Here is a 21,134-nt window from a genome sequence, read left to right on the forward strand (position 1 = left end):
GCTGGTACAAATGAAGGATTTACCTGGCACTGGGTCGAGTGTTTCACAGGCACTTATTCACATATGCTGCTGAAACTTACTGGAACGGGTCCCAACATTACACATTCAGGAAGTTACTGGCTACTGGCTACACAGTGTTACACATAAAAGAAAATACTGGAATGGTTCCCTATCTTACACATTCAGGGCCATAGTGGAATGGTTCCCTAGCTTACACATGCAGGGCCATTGTGGAATGGTTCCCTATCTCACACATTCAGGGCCATAGTGGAATGGTTCCCTATCTTACACATTCAGGGCCATTGTAGAATGGTTCCCTATCTTATGGTTCCCTATCTTACACATGCAGGGCCATAGTGGAATGGTTCCCTATCTCACACATTCAGGGCCATAGTGTAATGGTTCCCTTTCTTACACATTCAGGGCCATTGTGGAATGGTTCCCTATCTTATGGTTCCCTATCTTACACATGCAGGGCCATTGTGGAATGGTTCCCTATCTTACACATGCAGGGCCATAGTGGAATGGTTCCCTATCTTACACCAGAGATGTGGACTCGAGTCACATGACTTGGACTCGAGTCAGACTCGAGTCATGAATTTGATGACTTTAGACTCGACTTGACAAAATCTGAAAAGACTTGCAACTCGACTTGGACTTTAACATCAGTGACTCGTGACTTCACTTGGACTTGACCCTTTTGACTTGAAAAGACTTGCTACTTTCCTCGAACCTGACGATTAAAAAGTATGTTCCCACGACACTGACCGGCCGCTCTATCTCCCTTTGCACCTGTGTGCATCTGTGTGCATGACGTCTGTGTGGTACGACATCCAATCAAATTAGATTCACGTTGTTTGTTGACACCATACAACCAATCACAGTACGAGACAACCAATGAAGAGGAACAAACTTAATGCGCGCGCCTGTCTCTTACTGTCTATGGCGCCAGCAAAGATGATACCCAAGGTAGTGTCGTTTGGGTACAAAAATTATGAAGTAATAAACAAAAAAAGAATTGCTGTCTGTAAAACATGCGGGAGCAAGATAACGGACGGAGACGCGACAACGTCGAACTTCGTCCGACATTTGAAGTTACACAAAGAACGGTAAGTTAAGTTTTGAATACTAGCTTGTTGGCTAAGTAACGTAATTGCTAGCTAGCTTAACTACATATCAATGAATGAGACTGTAAACTCACTGTTAACGTCACCTTGACTTTACAAACATGGTAAACTGTATCTCATATGGGCTCATATATGTATAATAAATTCACTATTATTTTACACGTTAGGCCCCCTTTCTGGGTTGTCTTGGATGAAATAGCTGCTACTAGTGCTAGAGTGTTAGACATGTTGGATGACTGTCTTAGCAATTTGGAATCACCCCCCCCCCCCCCCCCCTGCCTCAAATGGTTGGCTACAGGCATTCATAAAATTGTCCTTAAAACAACGCTAGGTAAACATTCCTTATCATCCGCTATAGAATACAGAATGGCAAAATTAAGCACGACAGAAACTTTATTTTGCTAATACGCTCGTTTTGGAACATCAGAGAACACCAATGCACTAACCACTCACTCAGTGAGCACCTTTTTTTTTTTAAGTGAACGTTAACGTCGCTGCCGCGCACTTGCGCTTCGAAATATGCAATGCTCCCCCATTGGACGTCGGACTTGACCATTGAAAGCATTTCAAGTTTGGGAGTAAAATGTACAATAGTGCTATTTTATTTTTAAACGAATTGTCTAACGGTCTTAAATGCTGTCCAGAGACCATGTAAGACAATGACATGACTAAAAACTTAGTTTGGATTTTTTTTTTTTTTTTTTTTACACACCAACCGTTCATTTTATTTTTCACAAGATGGGCTTGCAACACTATCATAGCCTACACGTTCCCTTTCCATAACTGTTGTTTTAAACTTTGTCGTTTAAAAGCATGTACTATTATATCATAAAAGATAGATATTCACTTTGTTTATCAGTACCATAACAACGCTAATCTTCATCATCTTGTGAAAAAAAATGAACTGTTGGTGTTAAATAAATAATTATTTCCAAACGAAGTTTTTTGTCATGCCATTGTCTTACATGGTCTCTTAACGTTATTAGGGCAGTTTGACAGTCAATTTGTTTAAAATAAAATAGCACTATTGTACATTTTACTCCGAAACTCGAAATGCTTCATGGTCAAGTCCGACGTCCGACGGGGGAGCATTGCATATTACCGAGTGCAAGTGTGAAGGCGGCGTTAGGGTTGATTTAACTCCGACTGCTATATGAATGCCCGTACCTGAAGCACGGGGGTGATTCTAAATTGACCAAAAGCTTGAGACTGGATAGTTTAGGATTTAAGGGTACACTGGAAATTAAATGTATTGTATCAATGTAATGTTAAAACACACACTCTTACAGTATACAATACAATTAATATAACCCCCCAAAATAATATTAACACAATGTTAGCATTTTCTGACATTGATTTGATATGCTTACCTGTTTCAGATTTGCAGAATACCAGATGAATAAAAGCATCGTAGATGAACCACAACAGCCTTCAATCTCACAATTCATGGACAGTCGTGTTGGCCACTACAGCATGAGTCATCCACAGCAGAAAGCTATAACTAATGCAATACTGGCCGACTTGATTATTGATTGCAACCTTCCCCTGTCTATTGTAGAGAACAAGAGTTTTCGGCACTTTCTGACGGTAGTTGACAGTAAGTACAGCCCAGTGTGTCGCAGAACGTTGACATCAAAAACAGAGAGTCTCGCTGGGGAGAGACGTACAAGATTAAAAACTGAATTGAGTAACGCAGAGCATGTTTCTGTCACCGTGGACATTTGGTCTGACCGAAAGATGAGGGGATTTCTGGGTGTCACTGTCCACTGGATGGAGAGAGAGACAGAGAAGATACAGTTGAAGACGAATCTTTTGGCTTGCAATCGCTTTAAAGGCTCACACACAGCTGAACGAATCTGTGACCAATTTGAAACCATATGCGATGAATACAGCATCAAAGACAAATTGGACTACATCATTAGTGACAATGCGGCAAACATGAAAAAGGCATTCACTGTGTGCTTCCCCAGTGAGCAAGAAGATGAAGACAGAGATCTTCTTGATGACCCTGATGTCTGGTGTGACTTAAACCAGGAAGAACAGCAAACGGTAGATGCAGCAATGGGCAAGAAACTGCGCCTCCAGTGTTTTGCACATACACTTCAGCTGGTGGTGGGAGATGGTTTAAAAGAAACCAAAGTGGCTTGTCCTTCTCTTTCAAAGTTAACCAAACTTAGCTCACTGTTGCACACAAGTACAACATTCAAAGATGTGTTTGATAGTGAGTTTGGGGAACAGAGAGGCATCCCTGCTGCAGTCAACACAAGATGGAATTCAACACTGAGACAAATAAAGGCAGTTCTGTTTGTTTCCTGAGCGGCCTGGTCAGAACTCTCCAGGCATCCCTGAACAAAAGATTTCTTGGGATATTCATTAACGTGAAAATGGCCAGGACTCAAGATGGGATCACTGCCCCCTTTTCAGACCCAGTCTACCTCAAAGCAGCCGCCTTGGATCCAGCCTTTTCCTTGCTGTGGGTGGAGCCTCATGTCCTGGTCAATAGTGCCATCAAGGCAGAGGTGGCACAACAAGTTAAAGGTAAATACTATTGACTTCAATGCAACTTTTTTCCTCATAGTATGACTATAATCTAATTGACAGTATATCAATAATTGCATTTTTCAGTCCAACACTGTATCATCAACACCAATGGTAATAAGGGCTATTTTGTTTCTGCTGCTATTGTTAAATGTTTTTCCAGAATTGATCCTACAAGATGCAGCAGAGTTTGAGCAACCTGTGCTTCTGGTTGATGAAGAGCAAGAGGACCTTGGAGAAGGAGAAGGAGAAGGGCTGTTTGCGGCATACCGGAAGAGGCAGAAGAAGGATATTGGGACCTCTCCAGCACTTCAGCTAAGTCACTATCTAGACATAGCCGATGGACAGAACGCCCTTTTGTTCTGGGCACTCCATATGAAGACTCTCCCTTCACTTTACCGAGTGGCCATCAGAGTGTTGGCAGTGCCTGCATCGAGTGCTCCAGTGGAGCGGGTATTCAGCCACGGTGGCATCATACTACGTCCCCATAGAGCACAAATGTCAGACAGACTTTTGGCCAATTTGATTTTTTGCAAATGCAATGCAGCATAGGGCCCTGACACACACACACACACTCTCTCTCTCTCCCACACACACTCTCACACTCTCTCTCTTTCTCACACACACACCAGTCTCTCTATGGATGCATGCCAATTATTTATCAATGCAGCATAGGGCCCTGACATAGGAAAACACAACTCTGTTCATTGTCATGTTCATGACACTTCCAATCCAGTCCCCTTCCAATCTCTCTCTCCCTCACACACACACACACACTCTCTCTCTCTCTCACTCACTCACTCTCACTCACTCACTCACTCACTCACACACTCTCTCTCTTTCTCTCTCACACACACACATACCAGTCTCTATGGATGCATGCCAATTATTTATCAATGCAGCATAGGCCCTGACATAGGAAAACACAACTCTGTTCATTGTCATGTTCATGACACTTCCAATCCAGTCCCCTTCCAATCTCTCTCTCCCTCACACACACACACACTCTCTCTCACTCACTCACTCTCACACACACTCTTTTTCTCTCTCTCACACACACACACAAGTCTCTCTATGGATGCATATGCCAATTATTTATCAATGCAGCATAGGCCCTGACATAGGAAAACACAACTCTGTTCATTGTCATGTTCATGACACTTCCAATCCAGTTCCCTTCCAATCTCTCTCTCTCTAGCCACCAGCACCAGCAAGCCCTTTCACCGTCACTGCACACGCTACTATTACATGTAAATTATTTTATTTTATTTAATTTTTGAGAGTGAGAATGTATTTTATAAAGTGGTGACATGGTTAAAAAGGTGAAGTTTACACTTACGTTTTGAAATGAGTGTGCAATGTTCTTCCAAAAAAAAGCTTTAATAAATATATACAAATCTTAAAAGCATACATGATCTGTGTAAATATTATTTCTCTGTTTTTGAAAGGACTCGAAACGACTCGAAACTCAAATGGTACGACTTGGGACTCGACTTGAGACTTGTCGGCCTTGACTTGTGACTTGACTCGGGACTTGCCTGTCTTGACTCGGGACTTGACTTGGGACTTGAAGGCAAAGACTTGAGACTAACTTGTGACTTGCAAAACAATGACTTGGTCCCACCTCTGTCTTACACATGCAGGGCCATAGTGGAATGGTTCCCTATCTTACACATGCAGGGCCATTGTGTAAGGGTTCCCCATCTTACACATGCAGGGCCATTGTGGAATGGTTCCCTATCTTACAAATGCAGGGCCATTGTGGAATGGTTCCCTATCTTACACATGCAGGGCCATTTTGGCAGAGAGCCAGTGCCCACACTGTTACGCAATCAGGAAGGCATTGGCATGATGTTAGAAAGGGAAAGGGGGAAAAAAAACAGGAACACTTACTGTGTCCATTCTGGAGAGCACCAGAGGACAACCTGAAGACAGAAGAGAAAAACAAATGAGCAAGACATAACCAAAGTAGAAAAGCACTCCGAGAGCGCAGATCTCCGTCAAGCGAAAACATAACCGTTCTCCTGGATCTAGGCGGTGATATGGATCACTCCCATACTTTTTTCCTTGGGACATTTCAGACATTTCCTGAAAATTTCATCGAAATCCATTCTAAATGTGTTAAGCTATCTTGTGAACAGACAAACAAACAAACAAACAGACAAACAATCAAACAAACAAACAAACCCTGATGACAACATGACCACTTTGGCGGAGATAATGAGTGCAGAGGGTCAGAGGTCAAGACAGGCCAGTGTGTGGGGTGTGGTGGAGTGATCGTCTGGCCGCCGTGGCGTCTAGTGAGGAGCGAGTGTGTTTCATTGTGAAGGTGTTGGTCTACCTGCTGAAGCGTGGAAGATGTACAGTAATTTCCTCTGTATTTAGCCGCATTGTGTATAAACGGCAAAACAGTGTTTTATGCTATAAGACGTTAAAAGAAACAAAACCATATTAATAGCATATTAACTGCCCCTGTGTATTAACCTCACAGCTGAAGAAATTTTGCAAAATCAATGTGTAAGCTGCAGCTAATAGTTGGGAAATTACGGTAAGTTGTTTGCCTCTAGCTCGGCCATTAATTATATTTATTGGAACACCTCAGTGGCTGTTATCCCTTATGGCCTGTACAGACTACACATTTTTTGGTCTTTCATGATTATCTTTTATGATTGACCATGCCAGACAAGGCGATCAGAGAACCACAAAATCTTGTCGCGTCTAAAGCCTACCTTACACTGACAAGATTTGGGAAAGATTCTTGAAAGACTGTAGTCTTTTGAGTAAAGTCTGAATGAGGGGCATTAGTTAAAAGACTACAATCTTTCAAGAATCTTTCCCAAATCTTGTCAGTGTAAGGTAGGCTTTAGTCGCAAGAGTGGCCAGCCACATTACAAGATCATCTATCGTAGCCCTCTCGTCGTGTGTCGTCACAGTGTCAGTGTCAACACGGGAGTCGTAGGAGATTCCCCAAAAATTCTGACATGCTAGACTTTTGGTCATAACATCGTAGAATGTCGCAGACAATCAATCGAGGGTTGTTGAATATGTCACATCACAAGAAGCTTTGAACGTCGTTCCCGACGACACGACAATGGAAATTTGTCGGCCAAGACACAATCGCGGCAAAATCGGGCTGAACTCGTGTAGTCTGTACAGGCCATTACACATCATCTGAGTATAAACTTTACCTGTGCTATATGAAGCACATGGAAGTGTGTGTGTGTGTGTGTGTGTGTGTGTGTCTTGCCCAAGCAATGTTTCACAATAAAGATTTGATTAAGAAACATAATCAATTATGCAATCTCCTTCCAAAACTACACTGCAGGAAGCATTTATTGCCAAACAGCACTTCAATAAAGTTAATGTTGCGTCACGCATAGATTTAAATTCGCCCCCCAGAAAACCATACATCCAAAAAAGATATGTAGTCTAATCTATTGACTGTTCACAGAACTCCATCCATCACCATGAGACAATCTTATTAATTTGTTCACCATCTGTGCTGCAACTTCCCCGAGGAGAGAAACAACAGACACACAAGTGTCTCAAGTCACTGTGTGTGTGTGTGTATGTGTGTGTGTGAGTGTGCCTGTGTTTGATGTATGTGTGACGGTCCATTTAATATACATGTGTCTAAGTGTGTGTGTGTGTGTGTGTGTGAGAAAGGCAGAGAGAGATGCATGTGCGACGGTCCATTTAATCTAGATGTTCGAGATTAAAGTGAGAGAGTGTATTCTCATAGAATGGAAATGTAGAGATGTATTCCCACAGTCTCTAAGTGGCACAGCTCTGAAGACATGCCCTACAGCTGCTGCTCTTTATGTGTGTGTGTGTATGTGTGTGTGTGTATGTGTGTGTGTGTGTGTGTGTTTGTGTGTATGTGTGTGTGATAATAGAAAGCACAACTCTAAAGAAGGTGTTCGTGAAGGCAGCTAATATGTGCGTTTCTAACCTGAAACAATAGGAAGCACAGCTCTGAGGAGGGCACTCATTGAAGCAAGTGTGTGTGTGTGTTAGTGCATGTGCTTGTGCGTGTGCGTGTGGTGTGTGTGCGTGCGTGCGTGCGTGTGTGTGTGTGTGTGTGTGCGTCCTCTCCCCTCGTGCAGTCCGTTGGTGTGTGTGTCTCTCCTCACCTGGTGCTGTAGATTGTGGTGCAGTAGAGTGTTGGGTCTCTGCGTGTGTGTCGGGGTGTGTGTGTGTGTGTGTGTATGTTTGTTGGGGTGTGTGTGTTGGAGTGTGTGTGTGTGTGTATATGTGTTGGTGTATGTGTTGGTGTGTGTGTTGAAGTGTGTGTGTGTGTGTGTGTGTGTGTGTGTTGGTGTATGTGTTGGTGTGTGTGTGTGTGTGTGTTGGTGTGTGTGTGTGTGTGTGTTGGTGTGTGTGTGTGTGTGTGTTGGTGTGTGTGTGTGTGTGTGTGTTGGAGTGTGTGTGTCTCCTCACCTGGTGCAGTAGTGCGGCACGTGCCAGCTGACCCTCTGCTCTTTGCTCTGCGGGCTGGGGGACGTGTCGCTGGAGCTGGGGGTGCGCGTCTGACGCCGTGTGCGCTTGGAGGGGGGGGACAGGCGGGGGCTGCTGGGACTGCTCACATCACTGTTCGCCTCCTTCTACAACACACACACACACAGTTTATGGAGTTAAAAAAAATCTTAAAGATACAAAAGTTTCAATTCAATGAACGCAACTTTGTTGTGCCATGCAAGAATGACCCTTCTCATCACTGGTACCTGTACCTGTGGTTTAAGTTACTGCTGCGGTTTACCTGATCTCAATTGCGCCGTTTTAAAAAGGATTCGTTTCAGTCAGTACAGGGCACGTTGTCCATGCTTGTCTAGTTTTGACACAGATGTAGTGTAAGGAAAGATGAAAACAGTTTCATCCCATAAATACACTAATAATCAATTACTCAATACACCTTTACTCAATTGGCAAACCTATATGCCATGCATTTCTTTATCCATCCATGAGGACCCATATCATTGTGAAGGTCTGTAACTTCTTGATTTAAACGCTGACATTACATTGCTTAGCAACATGGACTTCTGTTGTTCCTGGTCAGTAAGGTATGCAAAGCATCTCATGAACTGTTCATCTACTTGCTATTAGACATGCAGATTGCAAAAAGCATATTATCCCACCCTGTAGACTTATGCTAATGTACAGTGTGATTTCACTTTCAGTAAAGCCACATTAAAACTTGAATCCCAAGATCAGCAGGATCATTGTGGTGAACATTTATGGAGCCAAATATTTTGAGCATAATTTTCTATGATTTATGGTGTAAAAGGAATCAAATCCTCGCCTATTAACCAAGGGTTATATGTTGATTTTGCAAACTTTAGCTACACGAGCAGGGGAGGAATTTTATGGTGGCCAAGACACCCATGGCCCCTGATAGTCAGTGTAGTGGTCTGGTCTGGATCAGTGATGTTATCATGAAAATAGACATTAAAGTTAAATAAAACAACATGTATTTAATTGTAAAATTAAACTGTTCAAACTATAGCGTTTTCCTGTATGGAAATGGCGCTTCAAAATAAAGGTTCATGGAAACGTTGCTTGTCATGCATGGAACTGGTTAAAAAGAAAAGCTTTAAAAAAAAAAAATCACTGTGTAATGTTTAATGAATTACATTCATTTCTTGATTAGAGTTAAGCTGATTATAATTGATATGATTGATTGTGTATTCATGAGGAAGGTGCAGATTTTTTTTTTTTGGGGGGGGGGTTCCAAGTTGTAAATTGTAACGAGAAAATCAATCTCATTTTACTTAATGACCTTCGTGACCAGGTGGCCTTCATGCCCTTATTGTTTTGTGATAACAAAGGTCAAATGGCCTCGCTCCTAAAACTCCAAACTTGGCTATGAGGTCAATACACAGGGCTGGGCTACAAATGGAAAAGTATTTATTTTCTTCATTTTTCTATATGATTAAAGCACAATCAGAATCAGATTTTTTTGGGGGGGGGCCATTCGGTACTGTGGATTACACACTGGTGCAATCAGTGCCGTTTTTCTACAAGGTACAGTGCACCTAATAATACACAGAAAATTAATGTAATTGATAAGCCAGCACAACAACATTGACATTGTAATAGTGGAATGCCGTCTCTGGTTAAATCAAAGCGAAGAATCAACTGTCTCTGCATTGGCGGAGTGATGTGAAGAGTCACCAGTGGTGATATTGCTTAATATCACCACTGATAAACGCGTTTCGTCCAATCAGATATTGCTAAATCGTTCGACAGGACCTAACTGTTGTATAATAGTCTACATCCCCCTCAACTTAATGTGGAACTTCAGAAGAGAAAAGGTTGAAACCCTGTGTGAATGCCTAAAAAGGCTTGCCATGGAACGCACACTCATATATTCACAGAAATATTAAATCTGGCCTACCCAAACCTCTCACCCTTCTCATCAGCAACCCCTCCTCAAACTTACACACACAGGAGAGGTTCACCACCCACAGCAGAGATCCCAACCATAGGCCACGAAAACTCACACTAGGAGTACGGTTCTCTCTGGTTCTTGGTCTGCACTCACACCAAAGATCCTTCATTACTGACAAGATAGAGCAACATAATGCATCTCTATGGAAGCAAAATTCGAACAGTTCCTGTCTGCTTTAAACAGGCATGTCGCAAAGACGTCATAGTGGGATATCGATCTCTGTCAGATTGGCAAGCAGTTCAGTTCGAATGTAACGTAGGTCTGCTTAAAGGGGGATTTAGCCCCCCTCCCCCTTGCGAAGATAGAACGCGGAAATTATCGAACATTTGCGCCTCTCGCTCCGCTTTAACCCTCTCGGCTCACACTGCATACTAGTACAACTGTACCAAGGCACGGTTGAGCTGCTGTGCTCTAGAATCCTTGCATAGGCGCGATGATAAGCCCGACCGTACCGTGCTGCGACTCCACCTCATTCAGCCGTGGCCTACTGGTTAGGGCTTCGGGCTTGTAACCGGAGGGTTGTCGGTTCGATCCCCGACCAGTCCACCACGGCTGAAGTGCCCTTGAGCAAGGCATCTAACCCCTCACTGCTCCCTGAGCGCTGCTGGTTGGGCAGGCAGCTCACTGCTCTGGGTTAGTGTGTGATTCACCTCACTGTGTGTGTGCTGTGTGTGTTCACTAATTCGGTTAAATTGGGTTAAATGCAGTGAAACGAATTTCCCTCACAGGATCAAAAAAGTATATATTCTATTCTATTCTATTCTATTCCTCGAGCGGACCTGGGCACAGAAAAGCGTACCGGGTACGGTGTGGAGCAATCACACTGGTCAAATGAACCGGACTTTGGGGGTCAAACACGCTTGGGTTACTGAGAGATGGTACGGCTGGCATAGTGTGAGCATGCCCGCAGACAGTAAGAGAAACTATGAGAACAAAGAGACAAATTCAGCAAGAAAAATATGGTCTGTGGACCGCATGGAGTGCACGGATGGAGAGATAGGATGCCCTTCTCACCGGCATGAAGTAAGTGCAAACGAGAGTAGTTGCAACCCAAAAACCCACAACTTCAAAAACACCCACGCACTCACACACACACACACACACACACACACAAATCAAAGACAAGAGTGGTCGACACACTATCCAAACATATTTCTATTGGCATATCAAGTATCACAATACAATACAATACACCAGGGGTCGGCAACCTTTGAGACATCCAGTGCCAACTTCAACATTTCTAGTCAAAGAGTGTGCCACTATCATCAATTTTTATCTGGGGTTCGTAGTTTGTCACTTTTAATTGTAAACACGACTCGGAATTGTCCGTGGTCAAACGGCTGTCGATAGGGCTGAGCACACTTTTCATATGCGAAAATACCTGCTCACACAGGTATGTTGAGCCGAACACTGAAAAGAGGGATTGGAAGATCCTGCTGTCAGTCTGAGATTTTTTTTTTTTTTTGCTGATGCTGGTGGCGCGTGCCAGTGATTATGCCTCGGCGTGCCAGCAGTGGCACCCGTGCCATAGGTTGCCTACCCCTGCAATACACAAACACTTGGATATGTGTACACTTTCCAAAAACACCAACTTCAGAGGACATGTATTGCACATCACATACAAACTCTAACAAACAAACATTTTACATTTCAAAAACATTCAGTGGTACACTTCTCAGTCCACATAGATAGACACACATACACACACACACCTTTGTCTCCCCTACAAGCCTGCCTACCTGCTTCAATTTATCAGACTATTTATCTTTCCCTCATGCAAATAAGAGCAGTGTGACTGTGGCTATCACACTTAGTCAGTCTATAGCCCATTTGCAATCCGGCAACTGAACTCAACCTGTAGCGCGACGTACCATCAACGCCAAGGTCAGTGGTTCAATGGAGTGCTGCACATCACACATGCCTAGGTCGCTTGAGTGGGTCTGCTACACATAGGCTACAAAGTAGCTCCACGAGTGTTAAATAACAACCTGAACATGGCATCCTGTAACGTTAATTAAAGCGGCAGCACGCATCAATTCGCTACAGAAGTCCATATTTCACGTACTCACGAGCGACTTGGAAAGGAAGACTGTATGCTTATCTTTTGTTTATAAGTGATGTCAACAAGCGAGGGTATGCACCAAGTTCAAGAAATGTCGTTTCAAGAAACAGAACAATATGAAATAGGACTAATATTTACATAGCGCCAAAACAGCATAAAATACATTTTTGCTATTCCAAGTTTGGTACTATGAACACCTGCATGCGAATGTCAGCTTACAGTCCATATGTGCAATCAAAAACATTATGGCGATGTGGCGACAGACTGTTTCAATTTACAAAACAATCATATCAAATTTTCTCGAATCAATGCTTGATAAAGAACAAAATGACCGTCAAAACAAACATGTTGCGAAGGCATGTGGTCAAAGTGATTTATTTTTCCACAACAACAAAAAAGTTTAGCGAGTGCAACTTCCTAAATGAGGCACGATGTCTGTTTGAACCACAAGGGGTCTATGGCAGTTTAACTCCCTTCCCCCACCGATGTACACAGGATTCATTTGTGTTTTGACGCGTCTGTGACACTTGCAATCCACAGAACTTAAAATATTTTCTTCTTCTTTGTTCGCAACGCGTCGCTGTCAGCTGAGTGTTGGTACCAAACAGCGGTGAGCTACTGAGTTAGCATTGCGGCTAGCTGTTCCCACCGGCCAACAAGAAACAACACAAAGAACTTAGGTTAGTGGGTTAGCTATGTGTTCATTAAACTAGCTCGCTAGCCAGTCAGCTAATCTATTTGTGCAAATTCACAAGTCGAGACTGCAACAGATATGCCAGACCACTACGGGACCTGTAGCGTTGTCTGTCTATGTGCTGGTGTTGCCAAGTGTCATCCCTCACCGGTACTCAAGAACAAAAGAGGTACCAGTGAGACACCAATCTTCAGGCCAAACATGAGCTCTGTTCCAGCTAATAAGCTAGCGGGCTACCCGGTCACTGAAGAAAAGAAACCGGCTCTTACATGATTGGGTTCTTCCGAACCGGGGTTGTTTCTGACAGACGACCTCGTCCTGGATGAGATGAACGGACTGCATGGCAGGGATTGGGTGCTCTTTCTCGTATTCACCATGATTCTGTTCGTCTCTGCTTCTCTCGGTTCTGTCAAGGCTCGCGTCTATTACTGTCTCACTGAGAGTACTATCGAGCCGCCATTTCTGTTTCTCGCTCTCTCCCCCTACTGTTTGCAAACAGAATTCTTTTGGTTGTGCACTTCCGCTTTTCTGTCCAGTGCTTTCGATAACAATGACATTGACCATAAACTTATATTAAACTATACAATAAATCAAAATTTAACGCAGCTCAGTCACCATTCACAAATGGGGCATTAAACACAACACAAGTTCAAATGTTAATTGTGTCTTGCATTACAACGCATGCTGCCCCGTGCAATTGTGTTCGTGTCGCAGAGTGCCAAATCTTGTGCAAATTATAAATTAGCTGACTCAGTTCAAAAGAATAGCCCACATGTGAATTAATGGATTTGGGTGCACAGTTAACTTGTTATAAAGGGTTAACATACGCTTATGCATATGTTTTAGCATTCTGAAATGGCAGCGAGGCGTTTAAATTGTTGATCATAAGTAAAGAGTTTTGTTAAATTGATCGCTTACACCAAGCCACGTGTGTTGAGGCAAAAGTTGTTTTGATTTAGTTGGGGAGGGACTTCACAGGCTGTGACTTGCGACTAACCACACCACGTGATCAGTATTAGGATTGGGAGTATTTTTTTTATTATTACTATTTTTCATTCAAGTACAAATCATGTATCCTAACTATAGCTGAACTAAAATGTGATTAATGTTTTGTATAGTAAACTCTATACAATCGCATAAGCCTTGTGCCAGTGTGGGAGGGAGGGAGGGGTCATCTCGGATTTGGGCAGCTTTTCTGGGCTACCATCTGTAGCCTACTGTAGTCCTATTTGTCATACAAGTGTCACTTCCCCACTAGGTGGCGGTATGATATTGCTGAACATGGCTCTTGGTGAAATATCCACAGCCTAGTTGGTCTTGTAGTAGCCTAGCTAGTGGAACAAACAAAAAAAAAAACTTTGAAATAACAAGTAAGATTAGAAAAGCAGTCTTTCCTAAACTCATGCATTTGAAAGGACCAAATATGAGCCAAACAGAGAGATTTGTCTGATTAAAGTTTAATTCAGATTTAATCATTAAGCCTACCTGATGCAGTAATCCAGGTAGGCCTACATATTCAGTCAATTAGTTGGCCTAATAGGCCTATACATTCTGCCTCATCTTTGAACAGATGTTTTTGTGTTGCCCCCCTGTTCTATCAGTTGGGCTATAGGCCATAATCCAGATAGATGCCTGAGACCAGCAGTTTAGTAATGAAACACAATTATATTTCTCCAGAGTTGGCCTGTATTTCCAAACACTTTATCTGCAGCATGGGGGATCTTGCAGGTGCTACTGTACTGTCGATGTTTACAGTGCGGGGAAGGGTAGGGTCATTGGGTTCATGGCCCTCTGCCGGTCAATATGTGTAATTACATTTAGTCATATTAGGTTACCCCAGAGCCATGGGTTTCCTCTATGACTCTGGGTCAACCTACTTGTTTGAGTTACCCTTGTTGCAAAATGACTATCAAAGTGTCTATATACTTTAATATTCATAACACAAGGAACTCATAAAATCAATACATATCCAACAAGATCCACCTCCTACAACAGAGCTTTATTTCTTTGTACACTGATCTGTTCAGTGGTGGGCTCAGGCTTTTTGAAGGGCATGAGCAGGAAATAAAGACCTATGTTATGGCACTGGGCCCCTCCCCTTAAAACAGCAAACTGAAATGCTTTAAAATATTTACATTCTGCAAACAAACATATTTAACCAAAATGACAGACAGAGTAGATGTTGCTATAGGTTGGACTTGGAGCGGTGTCCGGGGGATTTCCCCTAAGAATTTCTTTGACACTCTGAAAGCTAAATGCACCATTCTGACATACTTCGAAAACAGAGTCAGCTAAAGACAGCCCATTAAATTAAAATAGAATTGAAATGAAATCCAAATGGTTCTCATAATTTGTATTCCTGAGTGGTCAGCAACAGGATAAATCTATTATTAGTACTCTTGCCCTTGATATGAAAGGGAGGGGTATTGTAATGTGTTCTGTCCATCTGTCCAATTTACTTCAGATTTCCAGGCAAAGCTGTGGATCACCATACTGTATATTCATATTTGCTACATATTTGAGGATCCGGATTTGCTATTTGTTTTCACTTTCTTTTTCCACTGTGAGATACAGTACAGTAGGTAAGATGGTCTGCACGCATAAAAACAGGGACAGTACAGATGAGATTACATTAAGCTAGATATTATACAGTAGGCCTATATGCCATATCTGCCCATTCCAGAGACATATTTTGAATAACATTTGGTGACCCCCTGGATTGTCGACATGACACCACCTTTAGGAACACCTGTCCTAGAGGGCAGCTAGTGAGGAAGGATGAAGGGTTCTACTTCCCATACTTCCCCTTTTCTTTCTTTCTTTTACAACAAAGCATACTGTTTTCTAACATCTAACAGGACACTTGGACATCTGTAGGGAACCTCAGGTTTATGTCTTATTATTCTTTCACACATGTAAAGCACTTTGACACTAGGTTTAGAAAAGTGCTCGATAAATAAAGATTATTATTATTATTATTATTATTATTATTATTACTTCTACTATTATGTCGATGTAAGGGCACCTATCACATTTTCCCACCGGAGAAGCATCCTTGAGGAAACATACCTAAACTGATGCAATTAAGGAATGACCTTTACTACACTGCATTACATGTTATCCATCAGAGAAGCTCCTTCTTTGGCACTTATTCATGTTGTCTCACCTGTAGCTCACTACCCAGTGCTGTAACCACTGCACTCTGTATGGGCACCATTTGAAATACTGACATAGGGACACCTTAAAGGGCACTCCATAATGGAACCCTTTTCCAATGGAAGTATGCCACAAATGCCAATTATAGACTATTTTATGGGGCATTGCGCCATGTTTATACCACTAGAAATGCACAGATTAGGAGACATTGACATTTCTCACATTAGAAACAAATCCTCACAACTTTAAGGGGCACTCTAGAAGGCATTGACACCTTTGTTTCCCCATGTGAAGGCCTGCCAATTGGACACTTTTGATGGGCAAACCATGGAAACACTAACAGGGTCACCTCCACGGAGATGTCCGGTAAAGCTATTTATTTTAGGCTAGTATAATTTAGGAAAAGACAATCTGTGTTTTGTCTGTGAGCGCTTGTTCCACCCATGCAGCTCTGTCTCGCGCATGCCAGTCAAGCCAGACTCAACAAATGTGAGCTGTTTGTGTCTCTCTGGATCTGGTACAAACAAGGTGTCTGATGGCTTCGCCGTCTGGGCTGAGTTCAAAGGCGAGGTGAGGTAATTGGTTAGGGTTTCATAAAGGCGTCAGCCAATGGTTAGTGTTTCAAAAGGCGTCAGCCAAATGTGCTGTTAGTTTAAGAGCAGCACACACAACAGGCTATGGACACTATGGGTGCCTCTCATTTGGTGTTTTATACACCCTCCCTTCCTTCCTCGATCCTCGTCCTCACTGATCTAGATAAAGAATGATGGGCAGCAACAATGGGATAGTCTATCCAGTGTTAGTTATCTGGGAATGCCCCTCGAGGACCGAGCATCGAGGATCGAGGAGAGTGTTTGAGAGCCACCCTATAGCGACACAAAGCCAGAGGTGGAAAAGTCCAGCTTCAGAAAGTAAAAGTCCAATCACGTTTTGGTTCTACCTGTGCACTTAACACAGGTGATCTCATCGATTAGCAGCTCTACCAGGCTAAAGAGTTACGCTAATTAGAATCAGCTGGTTTAAGTGAATAGTTTGCACATGTGGTAGGACTTTTACTTTCTGAAGCTGGACTTTTCCACCTCTGCACAAAGCCATTGCAGTGGTGGATTGGAGTGGTGGTTGGCGTACATCTGAGATGATGAAGACCTGTCATACGCTACAGAAATTCGGAGCTCTCTTTCTACAGTGCCTTTACTGTATATTAGGTGCCTCTCATTCATCTTTTTATACATCCTCCCTTCCTACCTCGGTCCTCATTCCCACTGATCTAGATAAAGAATGATGGGGCAGCAACAATGGGATAGTCTATCCAGTGCTAGTTATAGATCAGTGGAAAAGAAGGCTGGAGGATCGAGGAGAGAGGTTGAGAGGCACCCACAGTGTCAGAGTTATGTTGTTTTGCAAAAAGACACATACAGTATTTAGTTGATGTATTATTGTGCTTCTCAACTGTAGGCGGACCCTGAGAGCAAATCCACTTTAGTGCTGCTTCAATTGAAGAAGAAGAAGAATATATACTTTTTTGATCCCGTGAGGGAAATTCGTTTCTCTGCATTTAACCCAATTTAACCGAATTAGTGAACACACACAGCACACACACAGTGAGGTGAATCACACACTAACCCAGAGCAGTGAGCTGCCTGCCCAACCAGCGGCGCTCGGGGAGCAGTGAGGGGTTAGGTGCCAAGGGCACTTCAGCCGTGGTGGACTGGTCGGGGACCGAACCGGCAACCCTTCGGTTACAAGTCCGAAGCCCTAACTAGTACACCACGGCTGCCCATTGCAATGATGCAATGTATCATTTCTCCCACGTTTTGAGAAGTGAGGAAGCTACTTTTGAGTCTTAACAATTTTAGACACACTTTCTATATTTGCTTTCAGGTAGGCTGTAGCAGTAGCCTAGTAATCTAGACGCCCATAGCAGCACTAATTTGATTATCTTGATGTGGGTCTGGCTCGTCAGGCTACAGTGAAAGTTATTACGTAATAAAAACAGCTTCCATTCTGTTCAGGATTTTGTTATTGTGTGATTTCTTCACATTCATTATCATCAGTGTAGTTTGAAGGAAAACTATCTGTTGATACTTGCTGATTGCTGATAAATAAAAGCTTTTTCCAAATGCTATGAATGATTATGCATAATATGGCATTTTTTCCTAAATAAGACGCAGAAATAGTTCTTCAATCAAAAATAGTTCATTTTCATTCCTCTCTCAAGCTTCCACTCACTGTTATTTTGTGCATTTGCCTTGAATAATGGTGTGAATGGTGAATGGTGACTAATGGTATCCTCATCATCATCCTTGACAGAGCATCAAGCTTTTTTAGCCTACATGCAATGCTCTGTGTTTACAAAACATGGTGAATAATTTTGAGCTGAACAGCAGATACTTCTACACCTGTTGCCTCCAAGAATGTTATCAATTCCTTGACTGTCCTTGGAGGGGTGCTGTGACACAAGTGAAAGTATCCATATACCACATGCAGGATTACTAAGTGCCCATCAGGAGGACCTGGGTTTGAATCCAACCTGCGGTCATTTCCCTATCTCACCTCTACCTCTCTCCTCTCATATCCTGTCCTCGCACAATTACTTTTGGCAAAGCCAAAAAATTTCACCTAAAATGGGTGTGACCTCAGTTGTCTCCCAGTTATCAGTATAGCCAATCTGAAGTCTCTAAAGTGATGGTATCAGTTTTGAGAAGCCTCCAGGCTGTTTTAAGAGACCAGGAACATTTGACCCATTGAAATTATAACATTGTGAATTAAAAGCAAAATAGATCTGTCTCTAATTAACTGTGGGAAAATTGCTTTAGTTCTGGACTAAATAGTTAGACTAACTCACTTGCCGAAAGGCATGTAACAGTCTCTGAAGAGCAGATTTTTAGAGTATTATAACTATTGTAGGTGTATGTACTGTAAACCTCTTTATGCCTATACCTTACACTGATAAGATTTGGGAAAGACTATTGAAAGACTGTTTGCGATTTTGGCCGTGCTAGCTCTGCAGTGCGTGATCAACGAAAAATACTTCTTCCACAGCTTAGCTGATGTATTTTCATTCAAAATTAGGTTATTTGATATCTTATTCTAAAGTACATTTTGATGTGAGTAAATGTGACTATACTACTCTTTTGAATGGACACACACAAACACACATTCAGATTTATTGCTAGGCTGAGATGAACAGGATGTAGTAAGCCCCCAGAAGGCTGTTTGTTCAAATCTTGTCAGAGGAGGAATTGAATACAAAGGTAACACACACACACACACACACACACACACACACACACACACACACACACACACACACACACACACACACACACAGAAAGAGATAGCTCTTTTAGTCCCTCACTTTCTCACACACACACATTACACACGCTGCAACCCTGTCGAATTAGGAACGCGAGACAATGGTTCTTTCTTCCATGCATAGAGAGATGTTTACAAGAGACATCAGAGGAAAAAGAAAGCAAAGTTATCCTCCTCCTTTTATCTGGCTACACCCCAGCTCTAGAGTGATCCGGAGAGAAGACTAGCAAGGTGAATGGGAACAGAGACAGAACTAAGAGAGAGAACTGTGGGAGAGGGTAAAGAACTTACTGGAACTATGAGAGAGGACCCTATAGGACTAAAGAAATTACTGGAACTTTGAGAGAGGACTATGGGAGAGGATTAGGACTAAAGAAATTACTGGAACTGTGGGAGAGGACCAGGACTAAAGAAATTACTGGAACTACTGTATGAGAGAGAACTATGGGAGAGGACTAGGACTAAAGAAATTACTGGAACTACTGTATGAGAGAACTATGGGAGAGTGAGCTATAACAGTTTGAGATGCTCACACATGTTTTCAAAACTCTCTCTCTTTTTAAAAAAAAAAATATCCAATATCCATGCAATACAATATGCAATATCCAAAACGGCACAAAATGCAAAACACCACATAACTTGATGACATAAATTGATTTTATTTGAGTTGATTTGGACTATAAGAGAGAACTGTGGAAGAGAGGACTAGGACTGAAAGGGAACTGATAGAAACTAAGAGAGAGAACTATGGAAGAGGGGACTAGGACTGAAAGGGAACTGATAGAAACTAAGAGAGAGAACTATGGAAGAGGGGACTAATAGGACTAAAGAAATTACTAGAACTATGAGAAGAACTATGAGAGAGAGAGGACCAGGACTAAGAGCCTGAACTAGGACTAAAAGAGATAGAACTAGGGTTAAAGGTGGCATCAGTAACCACGGAATGGGCTGCTAGCGGATTGTGAGGAGATGATTGCTGAATGTGACAGAAAATGCTATGGGCTTGAAATCACGTATACGGTCGCTGAATGCGCCTTTAAAAGAGAGATAACTATGGGATGATGTGGATTGGTACTTAAAGAGAACTATTGACTGGGACTACATAAAAGAACTATACGAGAGTGATGCTGTATGACATCAACTGCCACCTTTTGGAGTTGTACCCATCTCAGTGTTGGGGAGACATGTTGGACACAGCCTTCTGGGTAATAGGCATGCAGCTCGTCTGATCAGCTTGTCTGATAAACACCTTTTATAATGCCAAACACACACACACACACACACACACACACACACACACACACACACACACACACGGCTAAGTGTTTCATACTGTTTACTGCATGAGGCACACACACGAGGAATACATCTCACTTTGACACATAAACACACACACACACACACACACACACACACACACACACAAACGCACATTACATGTATCAGATATCAGATACACACTCACACACACTGAGCTCAGACATACCCAGTTCGGTAGCACCCAAAGACACACAAGATGTCTGTGTCAGACAGACACCTCAAAGTCACAAATACACACACACAGACACACACACACGCACACAAAGAGTGAGAGAGAGTTGTGACTGGGTACATTCACTGCAGTCACAAAGTGTATTCAGCCTCCTCTGTTCACAACCCCGAGACGTGAAATTTCAGCCGACCAAGCTTCAAGTGTCTCTCTCTCTATCTCTCTCTCTCTCTCTCACTCACACACACACACACACACACACACACACACACACACACACACACACACACACATACATACAAACA

At 42.6% G+C, this 21,134-nt stretch overlaps 1 protein-coding gene across 1 annotated transcript in view; it reads right to left on the bottom strand.

Annotated features, from left to right (window-relative positions):
* Positions 1-13,320, bottom strand: part of atad2b (ATPase family AAA domain containing 2B) — a 105,883-nt gene extending 92,563 nt beyond the window's left edge. The window contains exons 1-3 of the mRNA XM_062550365.1: positions 13,139-13,320; positions 8,106-8,269; positions 5,559-5,590 (exon numbers count right to left, since the gene is read on the bottom strand). Coding sequence (XP_062406349.1) covers positions 5,559-5,590; positions 8,106-8,269; positions 13,139-13,246 — 304 coding nt within the window. The 5' untranslated portion in view covers positions 13,247-13,320. The remainder of the gene's footprint in view (positions 1-5,558; positions 5,591-8,105; positions 8,270-13,138) is intronic.
* Positions 13,321-21,134: the final 7,814 nt, after the last annotated feature.

The sequence above is a fragment of the Sardina pilchardus genome, chromosome 12, assembly GCF_963854185.1.
Source record: "Sardina pilchardus chromosome 12, fSarPil1.1, whole genome shotgun sequence".
Classification (NCBI taxonomy): Eukaryota; Metazoa; Chordata; class Actinopteri; order Clupeiformes; family Clupeidae; genus Sardina; species Sardina pilchardus.